The sequence below is a fragment of the Polistes dominula genome, unplaced genomic scaffold (assembly GCF_049000335.1).
Source record: "Polistes dominula isolate Pdom_NZ unplaced genomic scaffold, Pdom_raw_medaka contig_22, whole genome shotgun sequence".
Classification (NCBI taxonomy): Eukaryota; Metazoa; Arthropoda; class Insecta; order Hymenoptera; family Vespidae; genus Polistes; species Polistes dominula.
This window is the reverse complement of record NW_028300966.1, coordinates 754,031-771,365: the sequence shown is the minus strand read 5'-3', so window position 1 is coordinate 771,365 and position 17,335 is coordinate 754,031. Positions and strand designations below refer to the sequence as shown.

At 28.2% G+C, this 17,335-nt stretch overlaps 3 protein-coding genes across 7 annotated transcripts; 1 reads left to right on the top strand and 2 right to left on the bottom strand.

The window, feature by feature from the left end:
• Positions 1–329: 329 nt before the first annotated feature.
• On the bottom strand, positions 330–4,696 carry CAHbeta (carbonic anhydrase beta). Its single transcript, XM_015332835.2, has 5 exons — positions 4,451–4,696; positions 3,786–3,870; positions 3,172–3,359; positions 2,909–3,100; positions 330–2,456 (listed from the first exon to the last, which is right to left on the bottom strand). The coding sequence occupies exons 1-5, from the start codon at positions 4,541–4,543 to the stop codon at positions 2,247–2,249; spliced, it is 768 nt and encodes a 255-aa protein (XP_015188321.1). The 5' UTR covers positions 4,544–4,696; the 3' UTR covers positions 330–2,246.
• A 114-nt stretch (positions 4,697–4,810) lies between these two features.
• RagA-B (Ras-related GTP binding A/B) lies at positions 4,811–7,647 on the bottom strand. Of its 2 annotated transcripts, XM_015332838.2 has the most exons (7): positions 7,081–7,647; positions 6,961–7,006; positions 6,756–6,855; positions 6,292–6,676; positions 5,993–6,208; positions 5,804–5,919; positions 4,811–5,715 (listed from the first exon to the last, which is right to left on the bottom strand). In XM_015332838.2, exons 2-7 carry the CDS (start codon positions 6,970–6,972, stop codon positions 5,624–5,626), a joined length of 921 nt encoding a protein of 306 aa, XP_015188324.1. In that variant the 5' UTR covers positions 6,973–7,006; positions 7,081–7,647; the 3' UTR covers positions 4,811–5,623. The 2 variants fall into 2 exon arrangements, with proteins under 2 accessions (XP_015188324.1, XP_089029137.1); XM_089173011.1 differs by having other exon boundaries at positions 6,961–7,645.
• A 335-nt stretch (positions 7,648–7,982) lies between these two features.
• Positions 7,983–17,280, top strand: Pak (serine/threonine-protein kinase PAK 3-like protein). Of its 4 annotated transcripts, none has more exons than XM_015332842.2 (10): positions 7,983–9,628; positions 10,407–10,602; positions 10,954–10,965; positions 11,581–11,749; positions 11,835–11,985; positions 12,073–12,178; positions 12,264–12,547; positions 12,650–13,145; positions 13,232–13,450; positions 13,560–17,280. In XM_015332842.2, the coding sequence occupies exons 1-10, from the start codon at positions 9,573–9,575 to the stop codon at positions 13,641–13,643; spliced, it is 1,773 nt and encodes a 590-aa protein (XP_015188328.1). In that variant the 5' UTR covers positions 7,983–9,572; the 3' UTR covers positions 13,644–17,280. The 4 variants fall into 4 exon arrangements, with proteins under 4 accessions (XP_015188328.1, XP_015188326.1, XP_015188325.1 ...); XM_015332840.2 differs by having other exon boundaries at positions 7,984–9,628; positions 12,070–12,178; XM_015332839.2 differs by having other exon boundaries at positions 7,985–9,628; positions 12,061–12,178.
• Positions 17,281–17,335: the final 55 nt, after the last annotated feature.

Below are 17,335 nucleotides of genomic sequence, written 5' to 3'. Positions count from 1 at the left end.
CATACATAGACTTGAGTGTTGGTTGAATAGAAGAAAAAAAACATAATTCTATTTGAAAATATTTGAAAATAATAGAAAAGAAAAAAAAATAAGTAAAAATTATTCAAAGGTGGGTTACCTGTATAACCAACACTGTTAACTATTCTTTCAAATAACAGTTACAAAATTATATATATTATAATATAATATTATAATAATAATAATAGATATATATATATATATATATATATATATAATATTAATAATAAAAATAATATTATATATAATTATATAATAAAATATAATTAATAAAAATATAAATAAAGAATATATAATGAAAAATATCGACAAACAATTGAATTAATATGATTGGATCTTTCGATTGAATAATACACAAGTGTCTGTAAAAATAACGAAGCTCCATAAGGTACACATAGATACATACATACATACATACATACATATATATATATATATACCCTGAAAGGATTCAGGGCAGTATGCCAACACGGTTCGCGTGGTAGGAGAGAATAAAAAGATAAAATGTAATAAGAAAGAAGAAGAAGAAGAAACAGAAGAGTTCTCCTTGTTTGCAGTTCCAAGCATCGAAGAGTAAATTCTCCGAGAATCTCCTCTTCGTCTTCTTGATACTCCTGTCGGGCCCATACGTCGTACCGTAGGCCCCGTCACACTTCGTAGACCGGCCTAACCGGCCCAACTATCCAACTATTCGCTTATGTTAGACAGAAAAGAGAAGCCAGTACTCTTCACTTTTACCGCGAAACGAGCTGAAAAGCGCGAGTTACTCGTACAACGAAACCTTTTCCTCTTCTATGTGTTTCTTTTTTTTTTTTGTTTTTTGTTTTTCTTCTTCCTTATTTTCTTACGTTTCTTATTTAACAACGTTGCATTAAACGTTAATCTATGAAAAGTATATCATACGTTATTTATATGTATATTAGTTTTGTTTTTGTTTTATCATTTGAAATCTTTTCTTATTTACGATGATTCTTAAAACCTTAAACACTGTATTCCATTTGATTGTACTTTAATTAAATGAAAATGTATTGTATATAAAAAAAAAAAATTGCATAAATTAATACGATCCCGGTGTGTTTTCGCCGTCCTGGCTGACTCAGGGTACCTTCCTTCGTTGTTTTGCTTTCTCTTTCGGGAATGGCATGCTCTAATTCCTTTGAACGCAAAGTTGTTCGTTCATCGTTCGATGGATGCGCGTCCTCCCTCCGCCTTTTTCTTTCTTCGTTTTAGTTTACTCAAAGATCATTCCCATTTCAATCGATTGATATATATCAGATTGAATTAAATAATCGATGATTATTTTTATAGAATAATTGTATAACAATAATACAATAATTTTCGTTTTATTTTATTCTATCAATTGTGTTAATTTAAATTAATAATAAATATTAATAAAACACGCGATAAATTTATTATAATATGAAAATAAATGTATTATATTATGTATAACACAATCTTATCTTAATATATATATATAAATTACGTGTCACGTTGTTTGTCAGCAATGGACTCCTAAACTATTGAACCGATTTTAAGAAAATTTTGCACACTGTGTGCAGTTTCATCCTACTTGAAAGATACGATAGTTTATATCTCAATTTAAAATTATTTTTTATTAACAAAAAGTCATAATTATCTCTATCTTAAGTGTTGATTTAAAGACGTGTGTATCGGACTGATTGTGAGCCACATCAACGCATGGCCGGGGCACCATTAGTATATATATATATATATATATTTATACATTACGATAAATTACAAAGTACAATATGTTAAAAAATATCGTATACAGACATAAATTCTTTTAGTTTATAACATACATTTTAGAAAAATAATTTTCATTTGTTTTTTTTTTTTTAAATCATCTAGTTTTGTCTTTAGTTTCATCTTTTTTTTTTTAACATTCAAATTGTAATTATATGTATGCTATACAATAATACAATAAAAAAAAAAAAACAAATATGATTGTTTCTTATTCGTTGTTAGAAATATTATATGATTATATAATATAAAATCAATAAAAATTGTGATGTATATAAAAAGAAAATATAAAATATAAAAATTACTTTCAGGTACATTGCATACAATTGAATGATCAAATTTAACACGAACTAGAAAATGCAATCACAGAACGATCCCTCGTGAAAGATCAATTAATTCACGAATCTTGACAAGATTAAATAACAAAGTATGAGATTTTAAACTCCATCTCAATACCCAACACACATCTAAGAATAATATTTTTTGATTTCTTTCAACAAAGGTGTCTCCGTTAATTCATTTATCTCGACAAATCTTTTATTAGCTCTACTGAAATAATAAATGTCTCCTGTATAAATATCAAACCATAATGCATGAATATGTAATTCGTGTCTCTCTAATCTTTTCTTTAAGAAACCATAAGAAGCAATATTTTGAAGCTGTTGTAATGTATTAATCTATGTAGACAAAACAAAAATGAAGATATTAAAATAATTTCATTTTTAATCAATATCTTTGGTATGTTTACGTATTAACCGCCATAAACGTAGCAAAATTCCTCTAATGTGCCAATCTAAATCTTAAATTGTTGCAACGAATCATAGAATAGAAAAACTAATATCAAAACACTTTGAAAATTGAAAATTCATTTTATTTAGAAAAAATAGTCAATTGGATTTCGGTGGAATATGGGCCCAATATAGAATTTAACATAGATTCAAAACAGTCTCTATTTTCTTTAATCTGATGTTGTCGCCATAACCCTGACAAAACCCTGACGAAACACTGACGCAACCCTGACGGTTGCTGTGTGCAAACAACAAGATTACTCTTTATTGGTGCATTAGCGGAATTTTTGTGCTGCACTGACGTTAATACGTAAATACCATATCTTTCTATTAACACTTACTTGAGACAATTTATCTTCAATGGCAAATTTATTTTCAGGATCAATGTAAACAACAAACTTTCGCAATGGTGTTTCTGCTTGAAACAAAATTGGTTCACGGAAACCGGTGATTTCAAGCTGTTGAAATTTGGCTAAACTGCTACTAGCATGTGCGCATAACCATGCTCTTAATGGTGATATCCTTCGATTCATCTGAAATTCAAATATTCATTATTTTACTTTGATGACAGATCAATATATGTTTGATATAAAAAGTAACTCACTTGAGATGCAAATTCTTCATCCTTCAATGCATACAATAAATTCATCGCTTTACAATCACTGTGTCCACAAACTATAATATGTCTGATGTCATTGACCACACAACCAAGTTCCAATGCAGCTGGTTCACACATTGTGAGTTCATCAGCGAAATGTTGAGAATGTGGAATCAAATTTCCTGCATTTCTTACTAAAAAAAAAAAGAAATAAGATATTTCTATTATTAAAATTGAATCTTTCAATAATCTCCAACATTATCATTTACAAAACAACAAATGTACTTCGGTGCTACGAAGGTGCAAATCTCAAATAAAAACTAAACACTACAAGATCTTATTATTACATTACCTATCATTTGAATTGTAATTTCATGAATTTATTTAATGAAATTACAAGACATATTGAAAATCCATGTAATTTACAACAATGATATATACGTACTCTACGAATTGCATTTGTTCAATTAATATTCATTTGAGGATTGTCACCTTATTATAGGCAGAGTCTCCAATACACCATAATGCATTAGAAATTCCAGATTCTTCATATAGAAAATAGTAGACATTGCGTGATTTTTTTTTTTTTGTTTTTTTATTGTCATAATGAAGTCTCGTACCGACAAACATGTCTCCAACATTTGTTTCCGTAAATCTAGTTGGTATCATCCGAGAATCCATGCAGGTAAAGAATACAGCTTTGGGCTGTGATAAGAGGAATGATAAAAGTCAATTGTGAAACAAATCAAAATTCACTATTATTATTATAATCACTTGAAATAGAATTTATTGATTATATCCGTTGGTTCTAAGCAATTATCAGTCGTTCTTATCACAAAATTCAACTTTGATTTTTTTTCTATTCATATTATATTTTCTAATAAAAAGTAAAATTTTATACAGAAACATGAAATAATATAAGCTTTTCAGATCAATAGATTAAAGTAAAAAAAAATAGTAATAGTAAAATCTATCATTAAGTATATAGATAACAAAGTCAAAGGGCATTTGAAAAAATTGTATAGACATTTCAAGGACACACAAATAAATGTTAGTATAAATCATATCATTGTATATAATAATTGTCAATTGTTTTTTTGTTTTTTTTTAATAATAATAATATCTTATTGTTATTCTTATATTAATTAAATATTCAGTGTTACATACAATTATAATTTTTCGTCATAAATTTACAAATAAAAAAACTCGTTAAAAAGAGAACACTTGTACTTTTGTATATATATATATATATATATATATAATAATAATAATATAAATAGCATACCTCAGGATGATCTCTAACTTTTTGAAATTGTTTAACCATTCCTTCTCTATGACACTGCCTATATTTCATAATACCTTTAATTATTCTATCCATTGTTACGAACTATACGTCAAAAGAGAGACTAAACAACTGTATGCTTACGCGTACAACACACGTGACACATAACACACTAGTCCGCCATTTGTCAGATTAAACGCGGCAAAATTTGAATTGATCTTATCAATCAATCTAATCTTTTAATTATTGATCGACATTTTCTATTGAAAATATATAAAGTAATAATAAAATGATTATCCATATTTATCATTTATTCGTTTATAATTATAATATATACATTATATTTAATTATAAATGCAAAAATTATTAGACTATTATTACTTTATTTATCTTTATAAACAATTACAGCCGTTAATCCATAATATCAATCAATCAATCATAGATTATTTATTAATTACTTAATTTTTATGTGCGAGGCAGCGCAATTCAAATTGAATATTTAATTAAACGTATTTAATTAACACAAAACATACATATTAATACCATATCGTTGAGAATGTATTGTAATAATTGTTTAATCCTATTTTCCCTTGATTAATTTTCATATATTTATAACTGTACGCTATTTTGAAGAAATTAAATACGGTATAAGAAAATATATCTTTTTATAAGAAGATCACAATAATCGCTGTACAAATTTGATTAGAGTTATTGATATAATCATGGAACAATGATAATAATGTTTGATCTAAAAAAAAATGAAGTAATTTAGGATTCAAACTGATATATATATATTTACCATTATAAATAATTCAAATAAAGTATTTTTCTTTATGGCTATTGATACTGGATTACTTGTTACAGGTTTACACAGATCCACAATTATTATGAGATGATACAGAATTTTTACAGCACCATCAAACATAGCAATTGAGCAAGAGAAACAAAGAAATATTAATTCCCTGTATAGTTATTCATATTTCTGTCATGAATGCTCATAATAAAAGCTGGATATTATTATTATTATTATTATTATTATTATTATTATTATTCGATGAATTATTTTTTAGCAAATACATTGCCAAATGTAATATTGGTCATTCCATCAGACTCTTAAATTCAACAGTCATTAACAGTTTGGACCCGGGTGACAATGCGCCTGGGTCGAGCTGACTTCTATCTACTCAATGCTGAACTTTGACTGGCTCGTTCTAATTTCTCAAAATGTTTACGTGCATTGCGAATATTAATTAACGTTGCTGCCGATGCTTAGAAAAAATTACAGAAAATTATTTGAAATTAATTAATCATTTAAAATAATACCATTGTAATGATCACATTGATAAATATACTTACGAATAGCTGGATCTGACATGATAACCGTCACATATGTGTTTGATGTGAATACATCTATGAATGCAGCAAAATTACTATTTCTTACCTCCATACTTTGAAACTGTGCTGCTAACTTACTACAATAAAAATTGATATTTATTATTTATTTGAATTATAATAGATTTGATTTAATATAACATGTTTTCTTACCTGCAACTTAATTTAAACTGTTTGATGATATTTGAAACTTTTTCAAAACGATGTACATCTCTATGTAGTTGTCTTTCACAATGGCTAATTAAAAGAAACGTTGCTCTTTCAAATAACAATACTTCATCAGCATCGATTATTTTTGCAAATTGATTTAAACTTTGTTCCAATTCTTCTACATTAGGTATCAACATGTACACGATAGAAGACCACGCTCTGTAATAATAAAATAAAAACAATAGAACACATACTATAAATAAATAAGAGACATCAAAATGTATTTTCATTCAAGTTAATACCTGTATAAAGTTTCATCCCATATACTAGTTCTAAAACAAGTACATCCAAGTGGTAAACTCAGTCTTTTGAGATCTTCCTCTCTCTCTCGTAGTATCAAATCACGTTGATCCTCTTGTACTAAATCCATTTTATGAACTAGACAAAAAATCTTTGCATCTGGACTATTTTGCAATATTGCTTCTAAACAGTTTTGATAATAATGCATATCTTTGTCCAATTCTCTTGATTCCACATCGAAGACATAAATTAACACCTCTACATTTCGGAATATGTTATCACGTTGAGATGCAAAATAATTTTCCATGAAAGCTTCTTGACCACCACAATCCCAAAGATTTAATACCAAATTTCCAAGGAAACGAACATGACTATGTTCTACGTCAACTATTCGATAAATATAATTCAAATTAATAACATAAACATAAACGATAAGAAATCATAACGAAATATTTAAAATGCTTACTTGTTGCACCTAATCGGCGAGTATCACGTGCTATATAATTAGCAAATATAATACTACGCATACTCGTCTTTCCTGAGCCACTTTTGCCCATCAACAAAACCTAAAGAATATACATAAACAAAAAAAAACAAAAGGTAATAAATCATATGTTTTTATTATTAACTATTACTAATACTTTATATCAATATATATCAAATCATAGTACCTTTTTCTTCATCTTGAATTTATAGATTAAATTCCTTCAAGTAACACTATTTTTGATAAATAACTTATTTAAGATGAAATTCTATTGACTAGTCAATTAAATCTAAAATGATTAACTCACTAGATAATGTCCATTCTAATACAAACATATGCAAGATCTCACATTTGAGGTTATGCAAATATATTTGCAAATTATTTTATAAATTGTAAAACTGATACGCCCTCCTTGATAATATATACGCAGCAAAATTCACTAACAATATAATATTCCTTTTATAAGATAATGAATCACAATACGCAGTAAATTCGATATTGCTATACACAAATACAAACACAAATATATTACTTCTATCAAGTATTACACATAGTACTTTCCAATAAGGCGTTAAAGTTAACTAAACGGAAATAACTTTTGTACATTCATCGTAAATAAACAACAAAGATAAGAGAAACTAATTGTTGTCTCGTATTGATCATTAATAAATCTGTAATATTTGCAATCTAATTTTATTTTATATTTAAATGATAATTAAGATATACATTAATGTTTAATAAAGTCTCATCTTTATTCAACTTCAAATGTGATTAATTATTGTTGATACGATATATAAGAATTTAAACAAAAATTCCTTTTAAACGTGCGTGATAAATCTGAATTATATTAAATTAAGTAAAATCAAGTTTTTAATTCACCACTTTTTGCACCATACATTGTTCATTTTACATATCTTTTCATTAGCCAATCAGTACACACTTCCTTTGACCTGGAATTTCCTGATTGCTCAATTGCTATTATCTACTGACCAATAGACGATCTCCTTAAAGTAGTCCATTTAAATAGCGCGTTTTTTGTATTCATAATTTTATAATTTAATTATAAATATATGAATAGAGAAAGTTTATCATAATAATAATCATGATATAAATTGAATTGATTAGATAAATCAATATTAATAAATATTCATTTCTAATATCAATGAGACCAATTAAATACACGTTACTGTTATTCTAAAATGGCGGCAACTTTGTATGAATGTTCAGTCATAATGTCAAATAAATTATAATGACAATAATCATAAAAAATGATTATACTTCAATGAATTATTAATGATTGAATTTCTGCATATGTAACAATGCTCATATATGGAATTGAAAAGTGTAAAAAGCAAGAGAAGTATATGTTCTATAATAATCTATACATACATACATACTCTAAACACATAGTGATAATAACCATGTATGATTAGGGAAAGAGGCACTAGCGGTGAAGATGAAGGGTAGGGAGAAAGGAAAGGGAATAGGGAGAGAGTGAAAATGAAAGAGGATAAAAAGAGAGAAACGATAAAGATAGAAGGTAGAGAAAGGAGGTAAAGAAGAAATATATTCAGGATATTATTCCAGTGTGGCGGCGCTTGTGCAGTTTAGAGAGCCGCTACGGCGGTGATTCGAGCTTCTTATCGGCCTCGAGAAGAGCCGTAAAGGAATAAAAGAAGGGGACTAAATAGAGGATACATATATATACCGATGGTCGTTTTTGGATAGCGCGATTATGAGCGCGAAATGAAGTAGCATCGATAAGGAAAGGAAACGTCGCGTGGTTCCACCTCCGCCGTATCCAAGCGTGGCACATTACGGACGTGTGCTTGAAGCGGCGCCATATATGCGATATATATTCGTATATTAATTCCTTAGCAAGTACGGCCAAGTGCGGCCAAGTGCAGTGACGGTGACGACGACGACGACGACGACGACGACGGTGACGGTGGTGGTGGTGGTGACGGTGGTGGTGGTGGTGGTAGTGGTAGTGGTGCCAGTGCCAGCAGATAGAAAAGGAAAAGAGATTGGAACCACGACTGCTCCCTTCTATCCTGGATGGGGGCGAGAAAGATAGCCGCGACGCGACTCTGAGAAAGAAGAGAGTAGTTAGAAGAAAGGAAGAAAGTATATAGAGGAAAGGAGAAGAAAGATTGGTGAATGCGGCGGGGTACTTTGCCTGCACCCGTGCGTGAATCACGCTTCCGAGGCGCCCGGCTGTCCCCCGTCTTCGACTATACCCCATCGTCGCGACATTGACCTGTTCGAGGACGCCGTCCGTTCTTTAACGATACCCAACATACTAAACGGAGATTTCTTTCTCCCTTCTTTACCATTTTGGAACAACCTTTTAAGAGTGACACCCACGAGGTGGGAGGGGAAGAGGCATTCTTTCTATTCGTTCCGATCCATGTCTTCTACCGGTTTATCTAATATCTTCCCTATTCTCGCGATTACCACGATAAGTAATATACTCGTGTGAATATTCATTTGAAAAGCTCGTCACATACTTCAGGATAAGATCATTTTTGTAATATGATGATAGTAGTGTTCAATGAGTCTTAGTACCAGCAGTGTTATTGCCAACAAGATTTCTATTATACTGTGATTAAAAAGAAAAGGTCTATCTATCATTTCTAAAACATTAGAAAATAAGATTGTTGATTTGAACATTAACAACAACAACAACAACAAGCATAGGAGCTGTGAATTATTTCTATTTCTAAATTAAAAAAAAATATATTAGAAACGCAGTCACGAAAAATAGACTGGCAAATAAGAGAAAGAAACAGGTGCAATATGTCAGACGAAGAAGATAAACCTCCAGCACCTCCTGTACGACTGACATCTAATAGGTACATGTGCTTGTCATTTTTGTATATATATCTTTCATTGCCAAATACCATATATTAATTTATATCATATCATCTGTTTTTATTGGATATATTGATTAAACTATTGCTACGCTTAATAAAGAACAATTTAATAATTATAACAAATTATATAAATAAAAGGGTATATATATATATATATATATATATTGGGTTTTTGACATTGAAATATTTTATAACATGCATACATAAATTACATATATAATATTATCTTACATACTCTTTACTAGTTTCTTAATTATATGTTTATATATGCGCATGAACAAAGAAATGATAAAATGTATTTTAACTGTTACACATTTGGTAAGTTAAAGATAAAATCCATCATTGCTGCAAATATTACAATGAACAATTTTTATGACAGTTAATAATATATATATATTTTTCTTGTTTTCCTTATTAATATACACAAGTCTGAGTCTCTTCCAAAAATAGAATAACTCTACCAGCAATTTTGTGTTAGCTAAAAATAAAATCTCTCACAGTTCAGATACGATGACATTCTAATGTAGGAGGCCAAGTTTTAAGATCTGCCGTTATTATGTTATTTGAACGATACACATTTATCAAATTTCATAATGTAAACAATTTGTTTTTTTTATTTCAATTTGATAATATCTGTTACATATTTATACGAGTAATGATTGACAATTATTGATTATTAATTTAACTTAATTTATCATATATTATTTAATAAAATAGTATACACGTGTATTGAAATGTAATAATGATTATGTTGTAGAGGTGAATCTGCACCAAATTTGCCAGTGGATATGCGCCCACTACCAAAAGAACCAGATTCAGATGAACGTAAGAAAAAAACATTGAAAGGCAAAATGAAGACGAAAGAAATCAAAGACAAACCAAATATAAGTTATCCAACAAATTTTGAACATACGGTGCATGTTGGATTTGACGCTGTCACTGGTGAATTTACGGTAGGTTTCATTTATTATTTTGTTTACATATTTTTTTTAACGTCGTTTAAAATGCACTCGCTTTCTGCTTTGCTGTTGTACCATGATACGGAACATCCAAATAATATATATATATATATAATATACAATAATTAAATATGATGATAATGATGATAATGATAATAATAATAATATAGAATTAAAACTAATCATATGGATATTCCGTGTCAAGAAAAAAAAATAAAGTTACAAACATTTTTTCACATACGTATGTGGACATTGTGGAACGGTAATTTGGTAATTTTGTCTCAGCTTCTTATACATATTATTTTTCTCACATGAAAAACTAACTAGAACACTATTTCTTTCAAGCTGCCATTAAAAGTAAGTAAATTAAAATTCAAATGACCACAGAACTTACTTTGCCTGTATTTTATACCTTGTACATACTACTACTACTACTACTACTACTACATCTTGTTTAAGAGTTTGTTTTCGTTGCTGTTAAGAAAAGAGAAATTCATTATTTTTTTTTTGTTCAAGTCAAACTTGTAGAAACTTGTCAGGTTTTTCTTTTTTTTTTTTTTTTTTTTTTTTCATAAGCATCATAAATGCTTCAGTAGATTTAATATAGCTTTAGGCAACACGTGGCATTTTTAAACATTATTGCTTTCCTGCAGAATGAATCATGGTGATCGTTAAAACTTGTAATATAAATTTATTGGGTATATTAATAAAGGAATCATAAACCCCCTCTCCCCTCCCTCTCCCCCCTCTTTTACATTTGCATGTGTTTTACATTGAAATATATATATATACATATATATTATTAATAATTTATCTATTCCTTATGGTTTATTCCTATTTCTTAGTAAGTAGGATTAATTCTAGCGAGCATTGTCTACCTGTTATATTTGACACTTTCCCTCTTTTATTGTATAATATGACTATATAACTTTTATCATTTTTTATAATATAATATAATATTATCATTCACAGGGAATGCCAGAAGCTTGGGCAAGACTTCTTATGTCAAGTAACATTAGTAAACAAGAACAAAAGAAAAATCCACAAGCTGTCTTAGATGTTTTAAACTGGTATGATAGTAGCAGTAAAGAAACAAAGGGTTCTAAATACATGACTACAACTAAGATGGTTGGAGTTATAGGTAAGCTTATCAATGAATTTATTTTTGTTTCCTTTTGTTTATAAAGAAACAAAATTGTATACTTGTTATATTATTAATAATACAGATATCATTCAAACTGCACATCCAGCTCCAATAGAAAGAGCAAGTAGTCCGCGAAGTATGGGCGTTAATGTTGGTACAGGTGTAGGAAATATTCGTGGACAGGCAATGTCTCAAGCTTCAGGAAGTTCTCACTCTCAACATTCATTGAGCAGGTGAGCCTTTTACAATTTTTTATATTATAATAAAACTAATCATTAAATATTAGCTGAGAAACAATAACGTTACAGAGTAAGTAGCAGTAGTCCCAGTAGTACACCAACTGATGCTTGTGCAACTAGTTCTGAACAAGAAGATGAACCACCACCTCCGCCTATTTCTGCTAGACCAGAACGTACAAAGTCAATAGTAAGTTTCTCTAATGTTTTCTGATGAAAATATGAGAATATAATTATCAAATGAATTTGATATCATTTCATATTGAATTGTTTAGTATACAAAGCCTATAGAAGAAGAACCACCCCCACCATTGGCAATTACATTGGGATCACCTCAAAGAAATGGTACACCACAACAACAACATCAATCGCAGTTAGATAGAAATAAGAATCAAGCAACACCAACATCAACTACGACTGATCAAACCCGACCAGCACAAAGTGATAAAGCAAGAAAAAAGAAAATGTCGGATGATGAAATATTAGAAAAGCTTAGGACAATTGTAAGTGTAGGAGATCCAAATAGAAAGTATACAAAAATGGAAAAAATAGGACAAGGGTAAGTTTATAAATATAAATATAAATATAAATATAATAAATGTATAAATTTCATTATGTTTTGATGACTAGGAATAAAACAAATGTTTGTTTGATATATTAGTGCTTCAGGTACAGTGTATACAGCAATTGAAACATCAACAGGAATGGAAGTTGCAATAAAACAAATGAATCTTTCGCAACAGCCGAAAAAAGAATTGATAATAAATGAAATTTTAGTAATGCGGGAGAATAAACATCCGAATGTCGTTAATTATTTGGATAGTTATTTAGTGGGAGAAGAATTATGGGTAGTGATGGAATATTTACCTGGTGGTAGTTTAACTGACGTCGTGACTGAAACTTGTATGGATGAGGGCCAAATAGCTGCAGTATGCAGAGAAGTATTACAAGCATTGGAGTTCCTTCATTGTAATCAAGTTATACATAGGGATATTAAGTCTGACAACATTCTACTTGGATTGGATGGGGGTGTCAAATTAACTGACTTTGGATTTTGTGCACAAATTTCTCCGGAACAAAGTAAAAGAACTACAATGGTTGGAACACCATATTGGATGGCACCAGAAGTAGTTACTAGAAAGCAATATGGTCCAAAGGTAATAATTAAATTAATATAATAATACTCGATGGAATAATATTCATTATTAAAATATTCAATTAACAACAACAACAACAATAACAGGTAGATATATGGTCATTGGGAATAATGGCTATTGAAATGATAGAAGGTGAACCACCATATTTGAATGAAAATCCACTGAGAGCATTATATTTAATTGCAACTAATGGAAAACCAGAAATTAAAGAGAAGGATAAATTATCTGGTATTTTTCAAGATTTCTTAGACCAATGTTTAGAAGTTGAAGTTGAAAAACGATCTGCAGCTTCAGAATTATTAAAGGTAAACACACACACACATACTCACACTTGAGATAAAAGATTTGTTTACCTGTTATATTTAATAATATTATTATAATTGCACGTACCAATTGTAACATATTCCTTTGCAGCATCCTTTTTTGAAGTTAGCAAGGCCACTAGCTTCCTTAACACCTTTAATTATGGCAGCAAAAGAGGCTGCTAAAGGTCATTAAAAGATGTAGTGAAAGAGAGACTATGGTCAAAAGTGATCATAAATATATGACTAATGTGAAAGAATAACGAATGAACCACCCTCCCAAAATGGAAACGGCACAATAATTCAATAATATATATGTAATAAATAAACATATATAAATATATACATATATATATATATATAAATATATATTATATATATATATAGGTCATAAATAGATAGAACTTATCCGATACTTGAAGAGTATCGAGAAATGGTTTCAAAGTTTTTAAATTGCTCGAGTCTCGCATGTTGTGAGAGAAGAAAAAGTTAAATCAGAAGAAGAAGAAGAAAGAAAAAAAACTGTGAACGAGATCTGACGACAGAAGGACCTTATTTATCTCCTCGGTGATGTTTATTGATTGCTCAAAATTTCTTAAACGTCAACAAATTAAACAAATGTTGAATTATGAACTTAAACATAAAGTTAACGTCAAATATTGCCTGGAAAAATAAAACTATTTCTATCAACATTCATCATCAAGGATAGATAAGTGTTTTGTCAGTTATTTTCTAAAAAAAAAAAAAAAAGGAAAAAAAAGAAAAAAGAAATAAAAAATTGTAAAAATAGTATTATTGACTCTAAAGTTGAAGATCAGAGTTAGCTACAAAACACACATTATTTATAGCAAGGGATCTTTATTAGATAATACCATAAACAAATGTGAACAAGTACATAAGACTTATTCTAATACATTAATTATGGTTTGACAAACAAAACAAAAAAAATAAGAAAATTGTAGGAGAACAAAATAAATTGATCTTCATGTCAGACTTATATTTTTCGAATCGAAGTTATGAGAAGCAGAGCAATATGTTTTCAATCTTTTTGTCTGTCAATATGACATAAATACATATACATACATATATATATTTATATATATATATATATGAGCGATAGCCTAACTTGTTTTAAACGTTCTCAAAAGTCACGTTCTTATAATCAAATGTTAATACGCTGAAATATGTTTATATTCAATTAAAAATGCTTGAATTATTTTCTCTTATCTTTGATATCACAATGATTGCATTGTGTTTAGTTTAAATATATATATATATATCTTTTTACTTGTATATGTATATATATATAGTATGGCTAATTGAGTTATTTGTGCTTTGTGCAGTTAGAATATTCATTTTTTTTATTTTTTTGCAAATTATCATTACTGTTTTATAATATTAAGATAAACAAAAGTAAGTACTTTTTCTCATTTGCATTGCTATAAGAGAGACACGTTAAGGATATATAAGGTTCTCCTTATTAAAGTATGTTAATTAATAAGAACATCCTTATTATGGACTAACGTTGTCTGTTCCAAGTGTGTGTTCTTTATTACAGATCAAATGTAATTATTATTCTTCTTAACGTGTCTTCTTAAATATAAAAATGAACGGATGGATGATCGATGAAATTTTAAAACAAGGTTCAAATGTAGGAGCATTTTTGTGACACTATAAAGTGCCTGTTGTCATGTTTAGAAGCATGAGAAGGTTATTATTCATGCTAGATTCCTTATAATCTTGAACCATTAAAAATGTATCATTTATTATTTTAATGAACCATCAGAAACCAACATGTAGAATAATCACGTCAACGGTTATATATATATATACATATATATACAAAAGGTTTCCAAATGGTTGTACCATACATTATAAACAGAGCAACTAAAAAAGAAAAAAAATGTCTTTCCTAATTGTATTATATTTTCAAAGTATCATGATGTCATTATACAATTTAAAATTGTCTTAATATTTAGTTTAAGAAACTTAGATTTTGCAATTTCTGTAATTTTTAATAATTTCATTATATATATATATATATATAGAGGAGGGTTGAGTCATATGCAATTTTTTGACACTTAAAATAACATCATGAGAGTAAAATATAATTATTATATACAAGAGAAATCACTGATATATTACTACATATGAAATGAAAAGATTACTAAAAAGAACAAAAATAAAAGCCAACAAATTTATATTATTTCCTTAAAATGAAAACCAAAAAAAAAAAAAAAGAAAAAAAAACATAAGGTATTGAAAATATTCAACAAGTTTTATTTTTGCATATAAAACTGTTGATAAAAAGCCTGATTAGTTTAATTAGAAAAAAAGTTGACAGACAAAATGACTCTCGATTTATAAATCGTGTTAATATGAACGTATATATTATTTAGAGTCATGCTACAAAAATTGGACAACAACAACAACAATAATAATAAAAAAAAAAAAAACAAATCAAATCCTATTTTTTAAAAAATCAGGGACTACTTATAAAATATAATAATAATAATGTATTATTTTTGTGTGTCAGTATTTCATGAAAAAAATTAATTAAGCATCGCATGTTTTCATTCATTGTTTTTGTTTGTTTGTTTGTTTTTTTTTTTTTTTTCAGTAATCGCGCGCTCTAAATTATAATTGAAAGTAAGTGATGTTTAAGCAACATAAAAAAAAAAAATAAAAGGAAGAAAGAAAGAAAGGAAATGGACTGCACATGTTAGTATTAATAATCATCATGTAAACGAATTTATAAATTAGGATTGAAATAAATTTTTAGCTCGATCAGAAATTAACGAGAGCGAGATCGGTCTTGCATTTTCACAAATATCTTTTAAAAAAGGATCATATATATATATATATATGTATACATCCATTTTGTCTGATCATTGTATTATTATTATTATTATTATTATTAATATTATTATGACAATTATAAAAAGATAAACATATTTCTCTCAGTTTCATAGCTATTTACTGTTTAAGATTTATTTTTAAATGATAAATCGAGATGCATTGAATATATTATTAAAAAATATATACTTGGGGTGACACCATGTCCAAATTTCAAAATATTAACTAACTAACTAACTAACTAACATTAAGTGCATTTTAGATGCACTTTAATTATCGTTCGCAAATGATCATTATTGTGTAATGAAGAAGAATCTGTTTACATAAAAAAAAACAAAACAAAAAAAAAAGTACAAAGCTTGTACCAAAACATGCCTTACTGTAATAATATAACAAAAAAAAAAAAAAAAAATATTATAATATGTATTCTTATGAAAATAAAATAATTATTATTTTTTTGATGCGGCAACAAAAAAAATTTGATTAGATGAATAATTAAACTTGATGATAGACTTTGATAATATAATAGTAGAGGAGGAATTATAAAAAAAAAAGAAAAAAAAAAACAAAAACCAAAAACAATGCATGAGACAAGTATTATTTTTTGTGTGTATAAAATTGCATCTCGATTGACAACGTTCCATGTGCATTTAAGTATTTTTACGTAAGAAACGTATTATTGTCATTTTTGTAATTGTATATTATAAAATAGGTTCCTATTAAAATCAGGTTATAATAAGTGTGGTATAAATAATGCATGCTTGCGTGCTTTATGATGTTTTTGAAAATGCTTTGAGATCTCTCTGAATGAAAGAAGTACCAGGCCTAGTAACAAAGATACTATTTTACTGACAAGAAACAAATAAGAAGAAGAAGAAGAAGAAAAAAAATGAAAGAAATTGGTCGAAGTACATGGTTTTTCCCCCACAGTCTCTTTTATCAACAAAACTTTTTTTGATTTAAAAAGAAAAAGAAAACAACAACAGCTAATATATATATATATATATTTGCTTTAAAAAAAAAAGGGTTTTT